This window comes from Choristoneura fumiferana, chromosome 20 (assembly GCF_025370935.1).
Source record: "Choristoneura fumiferana chromosome 20, NRCan_CFum_1, whole genome shotgun sequence".
Classification (NCBI taxonomy): Eukaryota; Metazoa; Arthropoda; class Insecta; order Lepidoptera; family Tortricidae; genus Choristoneura; species Choristoneura fumiferana.
In genome coordinates this window covers 14,007,952-14,035,811 of record NC_133491.1, presented here as the reverse complement: position 1 = coordinate 14,035,811, position 27,860 = coordinate 14,007,952, and the positions used below count along the sequence as shown (strand labels likewise).

The following is a 27,860-nucleotide window of genomic DNA, read 5'->3' as shown; positions in this document are numbered from 1 at the left end:
GGTGCTACTCTGTTGAAAGTTGATCCGCTAATGCTGGCAGTTAGAGATGACTGCACGCTAGCCGACTGTAACGGGGTATAACTAACAGATGTTTTTACCGCTTCATCTATCTTAAATCTCTATTATCTTAAGCCTATTAGGTGTTAATTAAATAACTGAAAACTTACGTTTTAGTCAAGAGTAGTTTGTTTAGAATCCGGATAAAATAAATTCACATTCTTTAAAGCAGGTTGTGTTTTTTTTCCAACCCGTATCATACCTTAATCATACCGTGCCTGATCTGTAATTACGGAATACAATATACACCAAATAAACATATTAGCGAAGTTGTCAGTTATTGTTTTAAGTTACTACTGGCCATTATTTTGTCGGTTTTTATTTTTTTCTAAGAACGGCGTAATGCTACTGAAAAGTACCTCTACATTTTGCCTCTAGAGTCTCGACTCTGAAGGGCTACTACGAAATTCGGATATTCGATTTTAGAATTTCGTAGTAGCCCTCTGTCTTGATTCCTGAATGAAGCTTACATTTTACACTCATATTTCTGTGAAAAACCGTAACCATTTTCATACAACGGAATTGCTCAGGGAAATTCGTAAAATCCCGGAATATCAATTTAACTTTCTGTTTGTTACCATATCACGTCTAAGCTGCTGAACCGTTTTAGATGAAATTCAGTATGCAGATAGTCTGAGTCCCGGTGAAAGATAGTTTTTAATAACGGAAAAATGCATTGTTCCCGCGCATACAGAGTCTAAAAAAGCTAGACAAATAATAAAGTAGTTTAAATGCCCAGTGGTATTATCAGCTCTGTGTATGTATATCTAGGATGCTCGCGCACCGCTCTCACATCGTACTATTGTTAATTTATATTTACAAACAAATCAACACGGATAGCTAACCTAAATAAGTTATTAACAATCAATACTTACAAAAACACGTTAGTACCTACTATGTTCTCTATTGTTTTAGATCATCAACAAAAATGCGTATTATAGTATTAGTATAGATTATATTAAATAATGTTTTTCCATTGTATTTTGTCGGATAAGTTAGATTTTAAGATTACATTTTAAGGTTAGATGTTAAGAAATTATAGCTAAACTGAAAGTAAACTTAACCACTAGTTTAATGTCTCTGTACTGCTTTTGGTGATCAATAAAGAATATTTGTGTTGTATTGTATTGTAACCACTTTCGTTTATTTTTTATTTTTTACTTTTCATTTTTCCCTTTTCAATTTAATATGTACTCGTATATAGGTTTGACGTCGAATAAATCAAATTCTCATTTTTCAAACTTCAGTGAGCTAGTCGATAAAGCAAGACAAATACTAAGTTTAGTGGTACTGTAGCTACATGGCAATTTATACCAAAAATCAGGCTACCATTTGTTTCTAAGTGCTTTTCAACACTTTCTTGCACCGTTCAACGCGAACCTTACTTTGTTCATTTGTAAAATTGTGCGGGATTCATCGCAAATATTTTGACAGAGAAATGTATGTAATAACTTTTGCAGGTGGTAGGACCTGTGCAGGTCCGCCCCGGATCGCTACATGACGATCCTTGCTCGCTAATCTGCCGTGAAGCAGCAGTGCTTGCACTGCTGTGTTTCGACGTGGAGGAGTAAGACAGCGGTGAAATTATGGCACTTGGAGGTATCCACATCTTAGGCCTCTAGGTTGCAAACGCATCTGAAATACCCCTGGTGTTTGCAGATGTTTATGGGTGGTGTGATCTCTTACCAGTCAGAAGACATTTGCTCGTTTGCCATCCAGTCGAATAAAAAAAAAAAATATCTTATTTATGCACGTCAGACTTATTCCCAGATATGCCTCTATTTCGCGATATGTTACATGACGATCTTGCATTGTTAGTTTTTCACAGCATCGATGTAATCGTGGAACAACAACCGACTTCAGGCGAGAATTCCGCCGGGAGCATTATGACGTCCACTATTATTAGTACGTATTTTTTTCTGCACTATTCAACACGAAACTCTTTTTGTGCATATGTTAAATTTTGCCGAAGCCAGTAAAAAACAATTGTTTTCGATGGCTTCATCACCTAAAGTCGAAGTTAGTTGATCGATTCCCTGTTTATTTGCGTTAAACCACGCCGGAAAACGTAATAAGTACTCGTCAAATCATCGCACGAAAATTTTCACGAGTGAGTTCCATTTTTGTAACGAGTTGACATTTTAAAGCCACCAAAAACAAAAGAATAACATAGGTACTTGAGCGAAAATACTTTTTCCTTTATCTGTGCTATGAGACGTTGCTTCGTACCAAATTTCAACATTCTGAGTTCACGGGAAGTACTCTGTAGGTTTTGGTTCCCTTGCGAGTTTTGCGGAAATTTGCGGCATAAACGGCTGTATCTTTTGATTACGTTGGCTTAGAAATTTGATTTTTACAGCTCCAAGGGACAGTAGACTTGAGTATTTGATATAAATTTCAGTTTACCTCCACGCGTTCCTGAGAAAAAGGGTCTTAACAGACGGACGGACGGACAACAGAGTGATCCTAAGGGTTCCGTTTTTTCCTTTCGAGGCACGGAACCCTAAAAAAGTCAATATTTACATTCAGGTTTGTTACGGCTTTTAAATGAGTTAATTTTTCCGATTCCGGTTCATAAGTAGCAGCCCTTGTATAACAAATAGGATAAAGGTTCACATAAGAACAATTGAAATGAGAATTACCGTTGTGAGAAAAAAACACTCATTATATGTATAATTATTATGTTATTGTACGACATTAACATGCTCGTTGTTTTATTTTGATTTTTTGTTTACTGTTTAGTTTCAGCTTCATTCTTTGTAGGGAACCACCGTCTGAAGTACACCTGTTTTAGATCTATTGTTGCAGACATGTTCTTTAAAACTTCAAGCTTTATAACCTAGATGGCGTGACGGTTGCAGTTTCATGAGCTTCCTGTTACGGTACTACGCAAGGTATGCTACAGGTTTCGTTCGCTACGAGAGATTCGTATGAATTCATACGCAGTTGTTTCGTAACTTTAAGATAGATGGCGCCTGTATAAGGTTTTACAAATTGGATCCAAAATAATTTAGCCAATAGTGGAAGAAATTTGAATGCAAATTCTTGCTAAATTATTAACGTATATATAGTATCTATAATGTAAGCTCTTTATTGTACAAAAATAAAGAAACGAACTCAATATTGACAGACAAAACTAAATTGATTGATAGTAAATCTTCAAACTAGATAACGTCACGTCTTTTATGCGTTGCTCTTTAAACAAGGACCAATACAAGGACGAAATTTAGGGGCTGTTTCACCATCCATTGATTAGTGTTAACTGACGGTTAAATGTGATGCCGTCTCTATTTGTTTTGTTCGAATAGACGGAGACGGCATCACATTTAACCGTCGGTTAACGCTAATCAACAGCCCCTTAGTATTGAATATTTTTTTAATTTAATTAAAAACTTGAAAATTTTTACAAGTGTGTTTTGTTAAACTTACTAAACTTGGTACATATATTATGATTTTTAGGGTTCCTTACTTCAAACGAAAGCAACGGAACACTTCCATCTGTCTGTCATCTGTTTTTCTCAGGAATAATTCGGGTTATGAAGCTAAAACTAACCATCAAAAAAATCAAGTATGTTACTTCTTGAAGCAGTGAAAAAATTAACACTCTTAGTCAACGCAATTGCAAGATAGTCATTAAAAAGGAGTCCACACAAATTGCTGTAACTGAAAAACTAGCAATAATAAAATCGTACTGGTTATTGATAAACAATATATAATAATTAATAAATACACGAGTATATATACTAACTATCTGTATTTTCTTACATAAAAACCTTCTCCTGACAGTAACGAACACAACAAAATGAGAATAAGCGAAATCGGTCCAGCCGTTCCCGAGTTTTGCGCTTAGCAATACGTTTAAGGATTCATTTTATTTATATAGATAGATTAGTGGTACAGGTGAAAAGAAACTCGACATCAGTGGCATGAAAAATTTATTTGATTTCCTTTTAATTACATTATAATGTATGTTATTACGCTAAAATAAATACAGAAACTGTTTGGATATTTTGATCTTATTTATATTGTTCATTTAAATAACTATGAATAATTAATGATACATAGATAATTAAGCGTATATCTAATTATTTATTTACAATTTAATTAATAAATTAGAGCATGTGTAACTGATCTTAAGATATTAAATCGTTTTAATGTTTGAACACAATTATTTCAATGTTTATGAATGTAAATTTACGTGTTATAAATGTTCAGGACTAAAATAATTTAAGACATTGTATTATAGATAAATTAAGTTGAAATTTCTTCAAAGAAATGAAACCCGAACAAAATTCCATAAAAGGCATTAAAATCATAGGTACAGTCAGACAAAAAGAGTAAAAAATGGATGAAAGAGAAAATAAATGTTTATAATTTTTTTATGTCAAATCCAAGCGTTTTTCGTCAAATATCTGCGTTGCGTAGAAAGTGGCGTAACGTCCTTGTTTTTATTTTTACTCTTTGCTGTTACAGTTTGGGACTTGACTGTCAGTTTTGTGATGCTTATTAACACATGTGAAATATTACCCAAAAATATCTTCTGTTGTTTCTTATAAATTCTGAATAAATTCACAATGAAGGATAGTAGGTACTATAGTTTTAAAAAAAATCATACATTTCAGAACTTTTATGCACAAATTCAAATTTTTTCGTACATGCACAATTATTACATTCTGCTCCTTATTTATTGACTCAAATAGTACGAAACAACCCGCTTTATTATTACAAGGTTCAAGGAATATATTATTAAGAAGACAAAGTTCAATGCATTCTACGAAAAACACTACCAGTTCAAGTTCGAGTTAAAATACTGTATAGATTCAGGCGTTACTTTGCGGAGGTCCATGTTAAAATAAATGGAATATCTGTTTTGCTCCTCCGCCAAGTAAGTAAGTAGTTTTCGAGTTAAAATTATTTTTAAATATAAAATAAAATAATCAGAAACACTGTTTCATTACATATTTGAGCAACTCGTTTACAAAAGTGAAGTATACAGTAAGTAACGAATACTGTCTAATTTGTCAAAAGTTATTCATAAATATCGTTGTATTCAACTTTAGAGTAATTAAAACATGTACGAAGAATTAAATAATCAACCATTTCGTTGTTTTGTGGTAAATATTTCAATTAAGTATGCATTTAATAGTAGATCAATTTGTTTTAAAAAAAATAAGAGGTCATTCTACTTTCGCCCTCACTTAATTGTTTTAAACTTACGGCCCAGTCACGACTATAAGCGATCAGGGATGCAGCGAACGATCACTCTGTTCATTGCACGTTCGAGACAAAACTTGCACGTCGCCTATCGCAGGTAGTCATGGCCGGAATATTAGAAAGTGTTTTTCGTAAAATATCATATTTATGTTTTATTCTAAAGCGTCCCTACTCGCCGATGCCGCCGTTGCCTTGCCAACCTCGTCACTGCAGCACAATAAAAATTCGATTAATAAATGGAAGAGATGGAAAAGGCACACAAAGTGTATGTACAAGTGCTGTTATGACGTCGGCAAGGCAGTGCTGGGACCAGCGGCACACTACGCAGTGAAAATGAAACAAATTTAAAAACAATATCCAACAAAATGTAAATGTTTGACGGCGCTTTCCGTGTTATGTCCTGTGTCCTTACTGTAAGTTTTCGGTTACAAAATACATCTCGATCGCGTTCGCGTTAAAATCTCAATTTGTATGCAAACACGAACAGCGCCTCTAGCGGAACGTTTGCGATGTACGTGTTTCCATACAAATTGAGATTTTAACGCGAACGCGATCGGGACGTATTTTGTAACCGAAAACTTACACTAAGGGTACTGGCCACATCTGCGCGGGACCGAATGCGCGGCGTTTTGGAATAAAGAGTGTTTGATGTGTGCTAATCAATGTGTGATGTGGTGAGCGTATCAAGAGTGCAAATGATAGTGAAACCGCTCGTCTTACTACCGCTCGCGCATAGTCGTGACCGGGCTTTAAAAAGCGCACATTTTATTACAAACTCATTCAAAAGGCGCACTCAAATATTGCAAAATATTTTAATATTATATTCTACGTAGCTATTATTCTATAATAGGTAATGAAACTTTGGTGCTTGCCTCAAAATAACCAAATCTTTGTCTGCATAGTTTTCTTTGATAAAATTTCGCTGCTGTATACAAAGTTCAATTCTAATTTCGACAGACAGCCCTCTTAAGGCCAAAGGCGGTATATTAAAAAAACACTTGTGTTATTTATGCCTTTGCGTAGCTTAGGACATTTTTTTTCATCAGATGGTATATTTAGCCTTAAGGGTCATTATTCGAGCGTTCTAACCATCTCATTTTCGTGGTCACATTTTTTAGGGTTCCGTACCCAAAGGCTGCCAACGAGACCCTATTACAGAGGCTACGCTATCTGTCTGTCCGTCCGTCTGTCACAGGGCTCTATCTCTTGAGCTGTAATAGCTAGACATTTGAAATTTTCACAGATTATGTTATACTGTGGCCGCTATAACAAAAAATATAATAAAATAAATATTTAAGGGGGGCTCCCATACAACAAACGTGATTTTTTTTGCTTTTTTTTTGCGTAATATTAATAACGGCAATAGGTACACTTGAAATATTCACAGAATATTTAGTTAAATAATTAATTTGATAAATAGTTAAATTAAAATAAAATAAATATTTAAGGGGGGCAATGCAACAAACTTATTTTTTTTCCGTTTTTTTTTACTTTTGTCTAATGTTCTATAGATAATGGTACGGAACCCTTCGTGCGCGAGTCCGAATCGCACTTGGCCGGTTTTAAATGTCCTTTACTTCTACTAGATAACCTGGAAACTGTAACAGAATGTTCTAACTACTATGTCAACAAAAAAGTGTCCACGGAAATCATATACACAGAATAAACGCTCGAATAATGAGGCTAAAGAGGCCAGAGTACCTAGTAGAAATCTGATGAAAAAATACTATGTATCATGTAGATACCTAATATGTAAATAAACGTAGTGTATCGCTTGCAGCAACTCGCGTTAGATATTATTAAAAGTGTAGAACGAAACAATCATGCCGTACCAAATGGGCAAATAAGATACTAACATAGGATAAAGGTGCTTTCTTTAATTGATATGTATAATTTTATTCTAAGTAGATTATTTTAAGTTTATTTTTTCTTTTGTATTCTATACCCTCTGGTTTTATTGGAATTGACACAAGACTATGCCGCCGTCTAGCGGTCACCATGCCATACAACGGCAGGCATTTAAGCTAATACAATATCTTGCAGTGAAATCCTTATTTGGATTAACCTCTCGTATGTCTAGACCCAGATAGAGAGCTAACTTTTTGAATTGACCTGAAATGTATATTACAGAATCATACTTATACATATTTATAATTTTGAAATTTGGAGACTATACATCTTCAATATATTTCTTTATTTTTTGACGGTTAGTGGGAGCATTTTACGCATTTAGTTAATTGTTTTTATTTATTTTATTTTCATTTGAAAAATAGACTTTCTGACAAGTTTATTGCGGCACAATCTTGTTGGCAATGATGGTTTTTTCCGAAAACGTTGGTAGTTTTAAAAAAGTGACATGCAGAGCCGTTAGCGGCCTAATTCCAGATTAACGTTTTGATTTTTTTATTATTTTGATATGTGCCAAAGTTAAAGTTATCCTTTTCTGTGTGAAATTCGACTTGAATGCAATTATTTTACTTCTGACATACGAGTGGTTAAGTTGTCCAAATTCACACATTAGGTAAGCAAGCGAACACGCTAAGCTTTATCTGAACACAGCTCAAGCGTTGAACTATTAAAAATAAATATTTACAATTAATAACTAAGTGTATCGCGATGCGTGATAAAATTAAAAATTAACTACAGTAAAAATGGACTATGCTTTTCAAATTCATAATACTTTAAGAATTAGCGTTTATACAATAAGATTTTTGCCTATATCGAAGAAAATGGAAGGACCCTGTTTCGGTCTGACATGACCTACAAGTAAAAGGTCATTGCCCCTACGGGTGACCTTACACAAGAAAAATTACCAGAGGTGCAACTTAACAGTGCGTGACGTTTTAAATGGACAAGAAAAAGACACTTCTACCATAAACGCGACATTATTTTGCTAGTTATACCTTGACAAGATCGTATCTGACACTCGTTAGAACCTTGTTGCAGTCAGCATTTGCCGCACGTATAAAAAAAACTTGATAAAGGCAACAGAGGCTCCCTGTGACAGGGTTCTACCAAGTGTCATGTTACGACCTTGTCAAGATACAGTTCCATTTCTAAATCCCCAAGCCTCACGCACTGGAAGTTATTCATTATAATTATATATTTCTGGTATTCTTATTTTATTTCTTGTCTAGAATATCCGTTAGTCAAAATATCTTAATATCGATATTTTGATCGATTTAAAATAATCAAGACAAAGACTGAGCGAGGTATAAGACTTAAAGAAATAAAATCTTGGTAACAAGTGGTTTAGTCGCGTGACTTGAGAATGTTGGTTATGCAAAAACATCATCATCACCATCATTATCAGCATCCCACCACACACGTCCCACTGCTGAGCACAGGCTTTCTCTCACAATGAGAGGGCTTGGGACAGTTCCCACGCGAGTCCGGTGCGGTTGGGAACTTCACACACCCCATTGAATTGGTTAAAGGTTTTCTCACGATGTTTTCCTTCACCCTAAAGCACGTAGTACATTTCAAACGCACATGAATTTCAAAAAACTCAGAACTGTAGGCTCACAGGTTGAGCCCACTATCCTCTACTTATAAGTTCAACATTTTTGGGAATTTATACGAAACAAGATAGTATATGATTTTCATCGAAAAACTAAAGCCACCGCATAGCCGGAAAAATATGCAAGTTGAAGTGGCAATGAGCGGGCCACATCGTTGGAAGAACAGATAACCGTTGGGGGAGAAAAATCTCCGAGTGGCGACCACGAACCGGAAGACAAAGCGTTGGCGGCCTCCCATTAAGAGGACTGACGACATTGTGAGAGTTGCCGGCAACCGGTGGATTGGAATGGTGTGTCGTTCATTGTGGTGTCCTAAAGGGGAGGTCTTTGTTCAGCAATGGACGTCTTCCCGCTGATGATGATGATGATGATTACTTAATTTTTATGGTTCAGAGTCACGCAACAAAACTACGAAGACACGAACTTGAGTAACTGTCGGTGGTACGTCAAATTATCAGACTAAAACAATTTAAGTATAGGTAGCTTCAATTGACTACCAAGTTTGATTACGTTTGGAAGTTATTTGTTTTCTAATTCTTCAGCAAATTGAAATTAGCTTCGGCAATAGTATTAAATTAAGATGATGTGATATATTTTCATTAGATAGTTCCGAAAATCAAAACTGTTTGAATCACATTGTTCATAGAAAAAGGATGAACTATCTTCAAAGAAAAAACAGCGAAAGGATTGTAATAAAAGATGTTTTAAAAACAATCCAAAATATTTCTGCAGATGGTTGGGTTGCTATGATTAAGCACCTGTATGATTAATGCACTCTCAAAGTCAATATGTTAATTTTGGTTCAAGCTATGATCGTAAAAAAGATCGAAAACTATTTTTTTGGGGGACTCGATCAAAGTAACCCAATCGTGTATGTACTGAAATATTTCAGATCCGTTTCAAGACTACTTAGCAGCAAAAACCGAAAATGTGAATGGTTTCGCGCAGGATTACGTTGGAAACAGGTCCGATCTTGGCATCACGCATGATGTAGGTAGCAAAATAAAAAGTGGCAAGGTGGCAGTAATTTTCGGCACATAGATGCGTACCACCGATAGTTCCATTCAAATCGTGTGACCTACTTAAAAACAAAACGATTGCACACAAAAAAAGACTGCTAAAAGAATCATTGCGTCGCTTCAGCAGTGTGGTAATGCGATGGGTGGTAGCGCCAAACCTGAGGAGGCGAGTATTCCACGGGAACCTCTTGAGCCGCGCCCCCTGCCCCCCACATCAAGACAGTCTGTCTCGGGACTTCTGCTGCTTGCGTCTGCTGCATTCTCTCATGCTCTGTCGACCCACTAGAACCACCAGGACTAGGCCCCGGAACGATGCTAGGCGACCGCCTCTCCTGACCAGTAACAGGACTCATATACCTTCCGCTACTGTCAACGTAAGTATATTCTCTCGACGGTGGCCGGTGGTACGTGGGAGCAACTTCGTACCCAGGAGGCGGCGCTGGTTCCAGGAAACCATTCGGCGTGTATGGGGTGTAGTGGTACGATAGCGGCTTGTATTGATGGAAAATGTTGTCTGCCGTTAAGAATCTGTCATCCAGAGGTGGCGGGGCGTAATGTAAAGCGGGAGCTGGCGGGTATTCGCCGTAAGGAGCAGTATACGCGCCGTTTAGGTTTGTATACGCTGCTGCGACAGCATCAGCTGCTAGATAGTCTACTGGAGGAGGAGCAGGAGTGGAAGGTACCCGTCTTTTGTTCCGACAGGTGGAGAGGAAGTCTCTGAGTTGTGTTTTGTAGCGGCGTGCGGCGCGAGGTGGGGTTGTCACGGTGGTCTCGCAGCCTGACAGCTGTTCTGACTCCGAAAAGTAGAGGCTGGTGAGACCAGTGTCGAGGTAGCTCACTTTGAAGTCCATCGTCCGCTTGCCGAGTAAGTCCCGGCCTTCTTCCTCCCTGGGAAATAAAAAGGGACAAAGGTACAGCCAATGAAAGAGAAATTAAGCTATTACTATGACTATCCCGTAGCGTTGATTATGAAACTTCATAAAAGTTATGACGATGATGATAAAAAAACACACATGAGCCTTCTCAGTAATAATAATGATACCATCCTATTAATATTACTTATTCACGCTATAACGGTTGGATGGATTTGAATGAAATTTCGGCATGCAGCAGACATCTGATATCTGCTACTTAATCTCTACAATACTCCCGATATTCGTACGGGATGAAATCCTTAAATTTTAAGCGGTGAGTGAGAAATATGAAAATAATTACGGATATTCGTTATGTAATGTTTATGAAGGCCATGATGAAAGTTTTGGGAATATCCCCGGGAATTTATAAAATCTCGGAATTTCATTTCAAATGCCAGATTCAATGGTTGACGCTTGCGAAGCTGCGGGTAAAAGCTACTAACGTAAAGTTTTAAGTTACTTTTCATAGGCACTGGCGTTAGAATATCGTCCCCTTGCCATCTGCCGTAGGTGTCATAGTAACCGGCTTAGAAATAATATCAGAGGATGGGCAGCGTCTTCTTGGCAACCTTACGTACTATACTGCGCTTGCCAACCCGTTTGCCAAGCGCTGTGAGTATTGGCAACCACCGGGGAGACCTATATCCAACAGTGGATGTCCTATGGCTGATATGATGATGGCACTCACATCAGTGGCCTATGCGTGCTGATGACGAAGTCGGGTTTGGAGTTCTTGTAGACGAGCCGCGACGACGTCTGCAGCCACTGCCACTGCCCTTCTTTGGTCTGGAAGCGGTATGCGATCATTCCGGAAGCACCTGTTTTTAATACTGAAATGCAAACAAACGGAAATATTTCAAACGTTTATTCTCTTTCCGTGAGTGTCGTACAAGGCGACTAAAGAATTTGATGTGAGAGTGAACAGCAGTGATCTTTATTGCCAACTACCGCACTCCAGTACTGCGGTGTGGAAGGCTCTTGTCTTCCACATTACACACACTTTTTCTTCTAACACTTTTTTATTCCCAAAAAAGTCGGCATGCAGTTAGAATACACTGACAACCAGAGGCCGTATTGCCTAACGTTTCTGGCGCACGCGATCGCAATCAAATGACAGTTTCTGTTTGCGATATCTGTCATTTGATTGCGATCGCGAGCACCAGAAACATTAGGCAATACGGCCTCTGGTCCACTCTATCAAGAGTGTAGTCTAAGAAGAGGATAATTATCCATACTTATTCTCTACAAACAAAGTAAGTAACCACTAAGTAATGAGAGAATTCTTTAGAATATTTTTGTTTTGATTAGACTCAAATGTCAAGCATAGATACAGTTCGTTGGCAGTCAGCCTATGAAAGAAAAGTAAAAGCTACTCACATTCTTGATGAGCACTGGCCACATAGGCCAAGTCATCGTAATGCACTAAGTCATAACCTCCCATGTTGCCCAGCTCTGCGTCTGTGTAGCCTAGTAGCATTTTTCCCCTGAAAAAAAAAGAACTCATTGAAAAACAGTTATAACGTTCTTATGATAGTAATTGTATCATGAAACAACCCTACCTAAACATATTTTTTCGCAAAATATCAAATGCACGAGAACTTTACAATAAGAGTTCTTGATAATATCTACTTATCACATAAAATATCGAATATTATCGAAATCCTTGATTATCTCCAAGACTCTATGTTTATTATCAAATTTCTACAAAAAGGAATCTTCATTTTTTTCACTTATGTCCATTATAATTAAGTAAGCAGAAACACATTCTACGCTGAAAAAGATTTATTTGAAACCTAAGATCATTCTCCTGAATAGCAGCATTTTTCTAGTTGTATTAGTCCTCACAAAAGACACAAAAATGTGTACAGGATTGTATTTTTTATAAATTAAATTATTAACCTTGCTAACTAAATTTAAAATAACTAAGTATAAAACTGATCTAACCTCTGATCCATAGACACGAGCGACAAGTCCAGCTTGTGCTTGCTCTTGAACATGACCTCCTTCTGTGGTATCTCCAGAAGACTCGGTGGGCCGAAGGGAGCGCATATCGCGAAAAGTGCTAGAGGAGGCTCTTCTGTCTTCTTGTTCTGGCCGTGGAGGATCTTCACTCGACCTCGGATATCTAGCCTCTGTGGGCCAACATAGATAATCATCTTAATGTATGTTGTATTCTGTGTCATCACATCAGTCAATAAAATAAAATAATAAATAACGAATGGAAAATTGACACCAGTCGACCTAGTCCTAAACTAAGCTAAGCTTGTACTGTGGGTTATACAATATATACTTAAACACTGCGAAGCAAAGTTCGTATTTTTCATACAAATATATGTCAATATGTTACAATATTACTTCGGTTCAGTATAAATGTGATGAATCGCTATCAGAATCAGAAAAATTTATTGTATAGCTGTGTCACTTAGACTGTAACTGTATCAATTACTCAATTAGAAAAATGTATACCTGATTACCGATTAAAATCACCGTGTATAGTCAACTTTTTCAACTTAAAATTTTTTACTTTTTCATTAACTTACCAAAAACCCCGAAGTATTATCCAGTAGGCACCTAAATCGTACAGTGAAGCTTCTCTCCAGAAGATGTGCCCGTTCTGGCCTCAATACATCCTGGAGCGTCAGGTTGTTGACCTCGGGAGGCAGGAAAGAGTTCCATAGCAGCTGCCTTTGCAGCTCTTCTCGGTCTTCGGAGTGTACCAGCTCATATACTGACTGGTGGACTATATCTGACTGAAATAGATGAAGAAGCCGGTATTAACACATTTTGTTTGGATAAAGTAGTAGGGAATGGTGTAAAAGTTTGATGACTGGGGAACAAAAAGAAGGTTTCTGTTAAAGTCAATATTAGTAGTGTCCCATGCGTCATTTCACTTTGCTTTGTGAGCAGCAACCTTAGTGCCAGTTGGCCATGAAATATAGAAACTGCTTCATTCTACATCGCGCTATTGTGGTTTTTCAACTCAGATGCATAAATTCAACTTTCTGCTCTCTTCCATCAGTCTTCTATTCACAAGCATAACATTTGCCTGGATAGTGATCCTTTTATCCTGGTCTCACCCCACAGATTTTTTTCAATCTTTCCCATCATTCATCTACCCCTGTGAATGATAAAACTTTCTATCTAACTTTTTTTAAACTTTGAAACCTAATCAGAACGTACTGAAAACGCTAATATAGCTAGCATTCTGCCAATAATAAATTCACTACGGTAAACTAAATCCAAATTAACTGTAAAACAATTAAACGAGTATAATAAACAATATTGTATCATCGTAAAATGACAGTCATAATGCAACCATAAATCAGTAAACCATCGGATAACCCTAAATAATCGACTCAGACTCGATTATTAAACAATCAACCATAACAAAGATAGACATGTTAATTTCCAACTTAACAATGCAAATGTCAATCTTAACTATACAATATTAGGGTGTAATGTGGAGGGTAGACAACCAGTTTTAACACGTCATGTAACAAACCGTGTAAATGCAATAAGTAGTGTGGATAATGTAGGAAGACTAATAGAAAATCAATGGGGTCGCTCAAGGCACTGTACTGGGGCCCGTTGACATGTAAATGATTCATACACAAAAATACCCTAAAAGTATGAGGTTCAGTGGGGTTCGAACATATTGCTGGGCATTAAACGTCACAAGATGATTTGTTGGGTAATTGCTTTGGGGTAGCGGTTGCTATGGAGTACTGCGGTGTTTTGTTGATATCCCTTTGTTTTGGCAAAACGCTTTGTAGAAGCGGCTGAATGATTCACTCACAACAAAATATTTAGGTTAGGCAACTCCCTTATAATATTGCACTGATGAGCGAAAATAAAAGATCACTTTGTGAGGACCTTTTCATATAATCTGATCATTCTTTTTCAATCTTCAGAAATTTAAGAAAAAGTTATATACCTAAGTACCACAAAGATATATATTATAGTATCTTACTCAGCGGCACAAAATTTGTCCCACACTTCATACAAAATTACCGATTCTGCATACATTTGAGGGCCAGATTTTTGCCGCTCAGTATATATTAGAGGTCGATACAATTAGATATATATATATTCTTCATTGTACAAAAAGGAAATACGAAAAAGTTACATAAAGCAAATGCTAAGAACAAAGGTGGATCCCTGAAGGGATCTATGCCAGTCAACCGTTGAGTGGTAGAAAAGAGCAATTAAAGAAGTTATTGATTTAACACAAATATAATTTGTTAAATACCAAATACCTAATACTAAAAGCAACAATCCAAAAGATATATCCAGAGATATATTTTATTATTTATATAAAATCGTAACTATAACAGAAACAGATTACGGTTTGAGACAAAAACATCGCAATTAATTTACAATCAACAACTCACTGAAAATTACATTTAAACTGTTTCCAAAAACTAAATCAAACAAATCAACATCCTTAATTGACAAAAGATAAATCTGTTTAAATCTTGCATAATCATCTAATCTATCATCAATTGAAACGAAACCGCCAAACAAAAGAAACCATTTTTGACCCCATAGAAATGATACATCAAGCTAAAACAAAATGGCCGATCAATACGCCACCTGGTGCGCGTTCCGTTTGGAGATACGGGAAGGAATAGGCTTGGACAAGGTATTAATAATGGGAGTACAACTTTATTGCATGTTATAAATGACGGCTGGCAGAAGATATTTTAGGTTACTTGATACAATAGTTATTAGTTAAATGGAGCAAGAAATATTGCGCATGTGAATTATAGGTAGGTACGACGGCGTAGGTATTATTTGATTAAGAGCCAAGATATAAACACATAGATTTTCAGAGCTTTTGGACGCGTGAATGCATTGATTTAGGATCAAATGATGTTAGCAATAAGATAATATGTATATTCTTATTACTTACTTATAAAGTTACATAGAAGAAATCAAGAAAATGGTATGTTAGTGGTTATAATAACGAAAACAACCCAACCAACTTAAAAATTCAATATATCAAAAATGTCTGAACCGATTTTAACAAATTTTAGGTAAGAGCCATCTTAATTACATTAGTTTTCTTTTAAAAAGTCGTGTCTATAAATCGATTTATTCGTTTGGAAGCTATAATGCTAAAAGACAACAGACACACGCATAGCGGACAGAGGGCTTAAAAAAATTAAGTTCGACTGTTAGAAACAGTCATTAATTCAATCGTCAATTAATTTAAAGTCTTAGAACACCCAATTCTAGTAAGTCTATTTAAAGTTCTAGAAATCTAGAACATTCCATTGCACCCTCGCTGCGTCGCGCGGGCGGCGCGTGCCCAACGGGACCGGTGGCCGATTTAATGATACAGAAATCGATTTGTTTAATCACCAGTTACCCCTGAGCGCAAAGATCAGTACCGCAGAGGGGGCAGAGTATAATCATTGCTAGTGAGGGTGGGTCATCACTTTGTGTACAGAGAGTTATAACGTTTTAAACTTTCGTGATTTTCACTCATAGTCAAAATACCACAAATGGGACTTATCACGCTAAAAACACGAGTAGTATTCACCTCGACGTTTCGACCACATTACAGTGGCCGTGGTTACGACTGGTGAGTGGTGAGTTACGTGGTCTACTCGTGACCACGGCCACTGTAATGTGGTCGAAACGTCGAGGTAAATATTACTCGTGTGTCTCGTGTCTCTCTTAACGGTCTGACTATAGGTAAGGCACTGAAGAGCCTCAGGAATTATTTTTACAAACAGAATTGTTGGATAGTCCAATCCTAAAATGACTTTCTGCCAAGTTTCTTGCGGCGCATTCTTCTTGGCAATGATGGTCTTTCCGAAAGCGCTGGTAGTTTAAAAAAATGACGTGTAAAAGTGGCCATTGCGGCCTATTTACTGAATAAATCATTTGAATTTGAATTTGAATTTTAAACACGACAGAATATTCAAAAGGACCTAGCGACATATTATTAGCGTATTTTGACCGACAGAAAAGTTTCCATGATGGCATAGACTCTCCGTACCTATTAATCTTTGCCAAATAGTTACTCAGGTAACGAAATTACTCGGTTGCTACGAGCATAAACAAAGCGGGGAATAAAATTTATACCGTCCTTTAGTGAAAGTTTTATTATAAGGGGTCGGATTTCGGGCAAAATTGGGGTTTTTACTTCTGATAGCAATATTTCACCGGGGATTTTATTAGCAGTAATGCGAAGGGCATTTATTAATGAGCGCGTTCTTTAATATGCGGCGTTTTTTGTCGCATATTTGGGGTTGGGTCAGTTAAACTACACTCCTTGTTAGAAACTGTAACTGTTGAAAGATATTGAATATTTTTTAAACTGGTATATTTTGTATAAAAAAGTCCTACACTGACTCAAATGTGATTGTTTGAAGAACTGAAGGCGAGGGTAGGGGAGACCGAGGAGAGCTGTCACAGAGGACAGAAGTGACAACGTCGATTTTTGGAAACTTATTAACTGCTAGCGATCTCGCAACAGCACGCGTTTCGTACAGTACTTTTATTCTAGCATGGTGCGGGTGACACTTGATGTACGTTTCGTTTTACTCAAAAAAAGTTGCTGCGGTCTAAATATATGGAAGTATATTTCAGTTGTAGCCTGAATATGACTGGCGTAAAATATTTGAGCATAAGGAACTATGTTACACGAAATAATCTTAAGCTTTCAGATTTTTATAATCAGTTAATTAAATTCAACAAATTAAGAGTAGACGATACCTGTGTGGTTACGGCTGACCTAATTGAGCGACATCAACGGAAAGTGATCTAATCGGCATTGGAAAGCTACGCGGGATAAAGAAATCTATAAAAAGTTTGCAACTTGAGATCAAATATTAAGAGCGTTTGGTGCTTGCTTATGATAGCTTCATTAGGCGAGTCCAAAGCACAGTTTAAATCGATCCCCGTTCTTTCTGGCAGCACGTAAGCAGTTCAAGGCAAATGGTGGTTTTGTTTCTAGGTAACGTATAGAGGCGAACAGTTTGTTGGTAGGGATGTAGCTGGTGCTTTTGCTGACTATTTCTCAGAAGTCTTTCTACCTGACATTCCGCTTCTTGAACCGAACTTGTTGAAAAATACCGATACAAAGGCTAGTGTCAACTGCATTGATATTAAATCAATTACACTGGAAGAGGTTGAAGCTGGGATAAAGCGCCTAAAGGCCAATAGTTCCGTTGGACCTGATAATTTACCAGCGTATATTGTAAAGGGTTGTATGGAGTTCCTAAAGATCCCGATACAATATATTTTCAATCTAGCGCTCTCTTCCGAGTCATATCCTCGAATTTGGAAGGTGTCTAGAGTGAGACCGATCCCGAAGACAAATGACGCTTCTGTCGTTGAGAGTCATAGACCCATAGCTGTTCTTCCCACTCTTGGCAAACTATTTGAGGCCGTACTTCATCGGACTCTGTCTCTACAGGTGCGACCTTTTTGTGTGACGCGCAGCACGGCTTTCGACCTAGACGCTCGGTCAACACAAACCTATTGATACTAACGGACAACATCGCCGTGCATCTGGATAGGGGTATTCAGGTCGATGTACTCTATTTTGATTTCGCGAAGGCTTTCGATCGCGTGGATAACGACGTACTGCTTGGCAAACTTGATAAAATTGGTTTCTCAGACAAGTTGCTAGCCTTTTTTGCCAGCTATCTGCGCGATCGGCAGCAGTTCGTACGACATGGTTGTTTTGTCTCGGCTCCCTACCACACCAGGTCTGGCGTCAGTCAAGGTTCCATTTTGGGGCCCTTGTTTTTCAATATCATGATTAACGATCTCAAATCTGTTCTTCAGGCGGCTCACTGCCTCTTGTATGCTGATGATCTGAAGCTGGTACATGGGGTTGAGCAAAGAACTGATTGCGAGACGCTGCAGAGGGACATCGACTTGGTCTTTCAGTGGAGTAAGGAGAACAAACTTCACTTTAACACAGCTAAGTGTTGTGTTTGTACATTTAGCCGCTCTCGTACCGCTATTTATGCTCAATATATGCTGGGGTCTGAGCCCATAAATCGTGTCTTCTCCATCAAGGATCTGGGCGTGGTGTTTGACACGCGGCTCACCTTTCACGAGCATATTACATCTCTTGTTACTAGCTGTTTTCGAAGACTTGGTTTTGTGATCCGAAATCTGCGCCATTTTCACGACCCTGTGGCCATAAAAATGGTTTATAACGCCTTAGTAAGGAGTAAGTTGGAGACTTCATCGATCGTATGGAATCCCTATGAATCGACGTATGTCTTACTTCTTGAGAAGGTTCAGAAAGTGTTTTTAAGGTTCTTTATAAAAAATATTTGGATTCTACCCGTATCTGTACCCTACTAAGTATCTTCTTGGTTCCCTTGGGTACAACTCCTTGGAGGTCAGACGGAATTATCAGCTTCTGATCGCGGCATGTCAAGCTTTGCGTGGTGAGTCGGACTGTCCCGAACTTGTAGGACGTCTTGTGCGACTGCATGTCCCGGATATCCCGAGGATAGCCCTCAGGCCGCGACGACGCGATCTGTTGGCCGTGCCGCCGGCGCGCACCGTGTCGTGCAGAAACTCGCCGCTGCCCGTGCCCTTACACAGCTCAATGCGCTCCTGGCATCGACACCTGAGTGCGATTTGTTTGCGTGGCGATGGGCGGCAATTTGTACTGAATGCTTGAGGTACTGTGAGGCGATGGACGATAGATGTTCTACTGTTCCAGTATAATTTGTTTGTTAGTGTTTAATTGTTTATTCTTTAAATCAATAATCTTTCATAATTAGTTTAAGTTTCATGATGAATTGGTCATTAACTGTAATGTCATGTAAACGTTTTCATCAATAAATAAATAAATAAATAAATAAATAATATTTTTATAATCAGTTAATTAAATTCAAAGCACAATTAAGTGAAGAAACGTAATATGCATGTAACGTAACGTTTAGTGATGGGACCTAATGGATCTTGAGTTATATCGGTACTTATTAATTGGTAAGTAACGATTTTACTTACTTAAGTGGCAAATAATATTCCAACCTATATTTTCACTAATATTCTCATCAAAATTAGCGAAATAATCGGATTAATGGTGACATTAATTATTATTAAGATTTTAAATTATTAGTTTTATCGACTCAAGTTTCGACACTTTGACTCTCTAGTCTTGTGATATTGACAGCTGTCACCCGCACCATGCTACAATGAAAGTACTGTAGTTCGAGACTTGAACTAAAAAACGCGCGCTATTGAGAGCTCGCAAGCAGTTAATAAGCTCTAAAATTGACGTTGTCACTACTCACCTCTGTCACAACCTATCCTTGGTCTCCCCTACAAAACATGTGGTTTTCTTACCTAATTCCTCGTACATAACCACCACTGGAAGGGGCTAAATATCATATCATCATCATCATCATCATCATCATGTGAGCCGTAGGACGTCCACTGTTGGACATAGGCCTCCCCCACAGACCTGCAGTTGGTTCGGTTGGCAGATGAGGTGCGGGGGGGGGGGTTGCCAATATCAATATAATATAATTCAATGAGATTTTGTTAATATAATTGGTCATTTTTACTGTCAATTTAGATTCCAAAGAATTGGGTGCGACTACAAGCGAAGCAAGGTAGGTATAAATGCGACCACAACGCGCGAGCCGAGCGAGCAAAGCGGGGCTAAATCAGTTCATCATCATCATCATCATCATGTCAGCCGAAAGACGTCCACTGCTGGACATAGGCCTCCCCCAAGGCTCTCCACTCAGACCGGTCTTGTGCTTTCCGCATCCACCGCAATCCCGCGATTGTAACCAAGTCGTCACCAACCAAATCAGTTCAGCAGTTAAATATAAACGTTGACTAAAGTCACCGACATAGCTGGAAAAATATGCAAGTTGAAGTGGCAATGGGCGGGCCACATCGCTCAGAGAACAGATAACCTTTGGGGGAGAAAAGTCTTCGAGTGGCGACCACGAACCGGAAGACGAAGCGTTGGCAAGCCTCCCACCAGGTGGACTGACGACATCGTGAGAATTGCGAAACGTGGATGCAAGTGGCGAGGTGTCGTTCATTGTGGCGTTCTAAGGGGGAGGCCTTTGTTCAGCAGTGGACGCTTCAGGTTGATGATGACGATGATGATGAGTTAAACGTAAAGTATTAGTAAGATATGGCAACCGTTGGCTGGCAAATAAAAACTAGCTACATAAATAAGTACGGAGGTTACTTATTTGATGGTTATTTGGTTATTTGATACAACCTGCGGAAGTATCATTTAACTTTGTTGTAATATTTATTTAAAGGACTATGTGTTGAGGAGTATAGTAATTCCATTTGAAGTTCTGTGGTGTTTTGTTTGGCATGGTGTGACGTCTGATATGGTGCGCGTCACCTCGTTTAAGTTAAGCTTAAACATGTATGTATACTATGGCTATCTGTGGGATCCTGTAATTGGCTCTGTGTTGCTATTCCTTCTACATATATTGTGTTTTAGCTGTTGGTTCTCCTTAAATAAATAAATAAATAAAAAGTAATCGTAAATCATGGACGGAACCCAAGTATTTTTCCTAAGATTGTCCGATAAAAGCTTAACCGATAAAATAGGGTGGTTCCTACAAAGCTTTAAAATTTATCGCTGAAAATAATATTTTTATTGCGACAAACTTTCGTGAATAACTCATTAAAAGTTTCACTGTTTCTTTTTCTATCACAATTTTTGACGATTCTAATGTTGAATAATAATGAAATACAGGGTGTTAAAAAACGAATCCTAAATACTGCTGTTAGTAGGTTAGTCCAGTAGAAAGAGTTTTTCATGTTTTTTAACCCTCGTTGCAAAGAGGGGTGTTATAAGTTTGTCTGTGTTATCATAGCTCTCAAACGGACGGACGGACCGATTTCAATGCGGGTTTTTTTTTAATGTAAAAACGAGTTTCCTTGTGTTAGTTCTTAGCTATGTTTTATTGAAATTGGTTCACCCGTCTTTGAGGTATTGAACTTTGAAATTACAATGTCTGAGGCTTAAAACTACTGTGCTGTACGTTGAATACCTATAGGGTAGGCTATAAAGTTACTTGCTGATATTTAAAACGCCAAAGTATTAACTGAAAATGCCATTTTAGTATTAATCATCGGGTTTCCGTGATAACCGACGATTAAGGTTAATTACTACTAAATCAAATTAAGCAGTGAAAAGTTAAATTAATATTGAGCCTTGTAGGAAAATGAGGAAAATGAAAACAGGTAATTTAGACTTTTAGGCGTCCCGTTAACTACTGCAAGTTAAAAAGTCTATTAGTAATTCTTGTATATTTTTATTTTTTTCTCGGAAATAGCTTTGTAGGTTAGGATGTATTTTTTGCGTAGACAAAATTTGCTTTTCAATTTATGTATAACCAATGCTGAAGCCGTGGTGGCCGAGTGGTTTGACCTATGGCTTCTCAAGCAGAGGATCGTGCGTTCAAACCCCGGCTCGCACCTCTGAGTTTTTCGAAATTCATGTGCGGAATTACATTTGAAATTTACCACATTACATTTACGGTGAAGAAACATCGTGAGGAAACCTGCAAAACCTGCGAAGCAATTCAATGGTGTTTGTGAAGTTCCCAATCCGCACTGGGCCCGCGTGGGAACTACTGCCCAAGCCCTCTCATTCTGAGGGGAGGCCTGTGCCCTGCAGTGGGACGTATATAGGCTGGGATGATGATGATAACCAATAACCAAACCAGTATTTTGCACATTTAAGTTTATAATGTTTTGCATGTCGTCGGAAAAGTTCGTATTTAACGCTTTCTCAACTAGCTTACTGAAGTTTACTAAACCTAATGAGGGCTATCGTTTTTTGTCTCACTAGATGGCGCACTGTTGCGTGAGGTTTTTAAGTGTGGCTTTCAGAGTCTGTTATTACGGGCGTTAAAACAAAGTTTAGATTAAAATCATATTTAAAACACCTTAAAACCGTACCATAAAAATATCCAGCAACCACAGTGTTGCTTAGTCCCGTTTTGTTCGGAAAAAAGGGAGGACAAAAGTTTCCGAAAGACAAAACTGTCTCAAAACACAGACATTCATTGCCCCGTAACGCATAATTGCCATAATTAATTTCAGGTTATGCAAAATAGCACCCAAAAACTATGAGATTTGACATTTCGGAGACCTCACGCTACACTAGCGCCTCTAGCGGCGAATCCATTCGCGATAGCCCTCATTGAGATAGCAAGATAGATACGAACTTATCCGACAAAATATGATGGAGAAACATTATTTAATTGATCTGTAACCAATCCATGGGCCAGTCCAACTCGGAATATATAAAAAAGACATCGCGAGTAATGGACAAACCTGTGAACTAATTCAATGGTGTGTGTGAAGTTCTCAAGCCATTCTGAGAGCCTGTGCCCATTTACCTGGTGGAAGCCGAGGTAGCTCTCGATGCTGTGTGTCGCGAAGAACACCTCACCTTCGCACGTGAGGATCATCAGGAACCCGTTTAGTGCCTGAAAAAAAATAAGTTTTTGTTAAAAAAAAAAACATTTTTAATGCAAGCTTTTTTGTTGGCTGTACCTACTCGCATTTTTATCCCCCCCCGACTTTGTCACTTCAAAGTTTAATATCTCAAAAAAGGATGAACCGACTTTGATGAAACATGTCTAAGAACCATCGCTAAAAAATCTGCTTGCTTTAAATCAATCCACCCGTTTAAGATCTACGGTGCCACAGACAGACAGCACACATAGCGGTCAAACTTATAACGCCCCTCTTTTTTGGGGGTTTAAAAAAACCCTACTTAAATCTTATATGTCTCCAAGACGATGGCTAGAGGCCGGATGGCATGTTTTTCACTCCCTAGCTAGAGGATGGACCGGGCTTTTTTTCTGGGACTCAACTTCCGTTGACACTCTTTCTAGGTATATAGGTAAATAGGCATATAGGTATAAGTGGTCCGCAACTCGACGTCTAAGTGCGCTTATTTCGTTCTTTAGCTTCATCATACATTCAAAGAACCATAAGAAAAGCTGTCTATTTATGTAGATGATGTCATTTAACACTGACAATCAATAAAATTTCAATCATAAGTATCTGGCCGACCCAGCTTTGCAAGTTTTGCAACACGAAACACTCATTTTCCCAGAAGTTCCTCCACGAGGCAAATTCACCAAAATCATTAGAATTGTTTCTGGCATTCGGGAAATAAAAATCGAGTTGTTCGTTTAAATCTGGCCGACCCAGCTTTGCAACTCGAAACACTCATTTTCCCAGAAGTTCCTCCACGAGGCAAATTCACCAAAATCATTAGAATTGTTTCTGGCATTCGGTAAATAAAAATGTTCGTTTAAACCTATTAGATACAGTTACGTTCACATTTTTAGTCAAACGCAACGACTTGCATAACAGTCATTAATTTCATGAAAACATTCGGCCGTATTTCCGCATACCTAAACTTACGAAACTTCGGCCATAAAAAAGCAACACACAATCAATCAAAAATTCCCAACTTTTTGCGCACCCCGTATATCAACGTCGTCCCCCGTCGGATGGAGTCGTAAAGTTCCGAGTATTCCCGAGCGTTTCCGATGGCGCCCGAGACGCGCTGAGTTTTTCCGAAAGGCCGCGATGGCAATTTTCCGACAAGTGTTGAGTTATGAGGGTAGTTGGATTTGTGTGCGCGTGAGTCCATTGTCGGACGACAAATAAGTAAAGTAGGTGTTATAACTTAGGAGTCGATTATTAAAATCATATTATAAAGGTATAAAAAAAATGTGCAGGTTTTATCACGATGTAACCTTTCACCGTTACTTCCTGGTAAATTAAGAACAGAGGGGTACTATAATAATTTCGTGTTACTAACGTTTTCCTGCGATTTGTCTGTCAACAATGCAGTTATCTACTCGGGACGAAACCTATCTTATGACCTTTCCAGGGTCTCAAACTACCTTCATATCAAATTTATCGGTTCCGCGCTAGTTCGGCGGGTTAAGCGATACATTGATAATAGACATTATAGAAAGACAGGCAGACAAAGTTACTTCCACATTTATAACATTAATAAAGATTAAGGATTCTGGCATAGATAGGCCAAAAATATTAAAAACATCGCTAAGAGAGAACATTGTTTATGTTTTGTTTTCAATTTCATGTTTTACTAAAATTTTGGTCATCTCAGCATGCTGATGTTGTGAATCCAAAATTATGAAACTGTACTTATAACTGTGGAAACGTTCAAGTTTCAAACATAAAGTATAAACGGACGCCAAAGGAACGTGTAGATATTGCCAAGTTCGCATTGATTTATAAGCTACTAGCTTTTGCTCGCGGCTACTTCTGCGCTGTTCCCTCGGGAACTGTGCATTTTTCCGTGATAAAAAGTAGCCCATGTCACTCTCTGGCTCATAAACTATCTCTATGCCAAAAATCACGTCGATCCGTCGCTCCGTTTTGACGTGAAAGACGGACAAACAGGTTGACTGGCAGAGATCCCTTCAGGGATAAGTCCGCCTTTGTACTTAGCACTTTCTTTTTTGTCTAAAATTGTTGTATTTCCTTTTTGTACAATAAAGAGTATAAACAAACAGACATACAAACACACACTAACGCATTAATATTAAGTATGGATTTTCTAGAGAACATTTCGATGTATTTATATTTTATGAACTAGGCTTTGCCCGCGGCTTCGCACGCGTTAACTATTAGATCCAGCAGGTGAATTGAAATACTGGGACTTTACTAAATTCCTGTGGGAATTTCCAAAAATTACATTTTAGATTTCAACAAAGTTGCATGTAAAAAATGACTGTGCCAAATTTCATGTTTCTAAATCTAGCGGTTGGAATTTTGGGATTATATTCCGATCTAGTGGGATTATCGGAATAGAAAGTAGTCCATGTGTTATTCCAGACGTTCAGCTATCCATATACCAAATTTTAGTTATTTTGGCGTGTAAGAGTAACAAAACCGGCCACTTGGTTGGTGTGACTAATATGTATAATCCAAGCCAAATTACAGCTTTCTAGTACTAACGGTCTCTGAGCATAGCCCCGGACGGACAGACAGACAGACAGACATGGCGAAACTTTAATAAGGGTTCCTAGTTGACTACGAACCCTAAATAGTAGGGTACTTTCTTAAAATTTGGGTTAAAGGAAAATAAAATCCATTACTGGTTCTTGTCCATGATTGGTACCATCACCCTAAGTGCTCGTTACCTAAATTGAATATTTTGACTTTGACTTTGATACTTACCTGTAGAAACATCTCTCCGTCGGGCATAGCATGGTCGTAAGCCGAGTGCTCCCGCCGGTGTCCATGCAAGTCCTCCTTCTCTTTGTGCATCACCACTGCAACAAGAAAACGTTCATGTTAACCTTCCGCAGACAAGTGGGCAAGGTCACCGCATTCACCGCGCGGCATTCCTTCTTTCCTTCTCACTTGTTGTTAAGAAAATGTCATGAGATGTGAAATGTCATCGCGGTGGAAGATCAGATCACAGTATACCATAATTATCCATCATCATCATCATCAGCCTACAGCAGTCCACTGCTGGACATATATATTATTATTGTTTTTTTATTATTTTATTCAATTTTAACATTTTGTGACATTCAATTGTTTTACAATTTAATCTTTTGTGTATTCTTGACAATTTCAGTATAAATTCTCGTAACTTTGACATGTACAAACTATGATGTAATTTTATACTGAATTAATAAATAATCTAATCTAATCTAATCATAGGCCTCTTCTATGGCGCACTACAACACTCTATCTTCAGCCCCTCGCATCCATCCGCCGCCAGCGACCCTCTTAAGGTCTTCCGTCCACCGTGCCTCAGGACGCCCTACACTACGCCACCATAATTATAGTAGTAGGCAAATAGAGAAAAAAAGTCGGCACCGGTAATCATTTAAAACCCCACACTGCGTACATTTTACGGAATCCACGGTTCGCGAATCCGATTCGCACTTGCCCGGTTTTTCAGATTTTCCAAAGAACGTATAAAACAGGTGTTCTTTTCCAATTCTACCTTTTTAAGACGTTAAGCTGTAGGCAGTTTATTATATCATAATAAACACGTGTCGCTAATACTAGACAGTATGTATTTTACTTGACATTGACAAAAAATAGAATATTCCACGTACAGAACCATAATAATAATATGGTTGGTACTCAGTAAAAAAACTACAGTGGAATTTTATGGTGACATTTTTATATGCGTAAACCTATATTTTTTCTGTATCTTGTTTAGTATCCCATTTTTTATTCTACTTTCTATTACATTTTGATTTTATATTTAATTTTACCACGTTAGCAATTGAATTACTTCTGTTTATTTGATAAATTGTTTCTATTTCCTATATATAATGTAATGTAATTTTTAATTTCGTTTCCATGTTTTTGAGTCTTCATTGCTGTTATTTTTTAACTAACTTTAATCAAAATTGTTTTTTATTTTTATTTTTGGCTGACATTTAATTGTATTCTGATTACTTTATTTATACATTTTACAATCCTTTTGCGAATTTCTTATAATTACTTGCCATGTATTTGTAAAGTATTTTCCTGGTGGTAATAAATATCCATCTATTTTATAAACTAAGTAACTAACTAAAAGCGTAAAAACTAAAGATGGCGATTGTAGCGTCACATAATATTTTATAGATCCATTTCCTTTGAGTCGGCGGCTTTAATTAGAAATTACGAACCCCAGTACACTTTATAAGATCATTCATAAACACCATACATGCTGGGTGATGATACAGGATGATACAAAAGGCTGAAAGCGTAATTATAAGTTTTTATTAAAAAAATCCTAGTTATAATGTACATTCGGAATTTTGTAAATGGGGGTTTGGATTACTAAGTGTAGAGACAAGAATTTTCTGGATGTTTTTCGTAAAATATAAAAGACCACGATGCAGTTTTGACAACTTAGGTACAACGATAATCTACTATTTTGTATTTATAAGTAAAACTTTATAGTCCCTGAATTCTGAATAATATCATTTAATATTCTTAAATGTTAACTAATAATAAAAACTACTTATATTGTGGCCATTCTAGAGTGTCAAACTAGCTCAATAGTAAATTATGTCTTGAAAATGCAGACATAATAAAGGTGATATGTGATAGATGCAAACCCACCGTTATGTTATTTAATGTTTTCTATGTCT

General features: G+C 37.6%; 1 protein-coding gene across 1 annotated transcript in view; it reads right to left on the bottom strand.

The window, feature by feature from the left end:
- Positions 1 to 9,626: 9,626 nt before the first annotated feature.
- The window catches only part of ss (aryl hydrocarbon receptor spineless), a gene marked incomplete at its 3' end in the record, with an annotated part of 196,535 nt that continues 178,301 nt past the window's right edge, over positions 9,627 to 27,860 (bottom strand). Inside the window, 7 exon segments of the mRNA XM_074103027.1 lie at positions 9,627 to 10,699; positions 11,414 to 11,555; positions 12,103 to 12,209; positions 12,670 to 12,857; positions 13,266 to 13,475; positions 23,100 to 23,189; positions 25,933 to 26,027. Of these exon segments, the coding sequence (XP_073959128.1) occupies positions 9,919 to 10,699; positions 11,414 to 11,555; positions 12,103 to 12,209; positions 12,670 to 12,857; positions 13,266 to 13,475; positions 23,100 to 23,189; positions 25,933 to 26,022 (1,608 nt within the window). The 5' untranslated portion in view covers positions 26,023 to 26,027.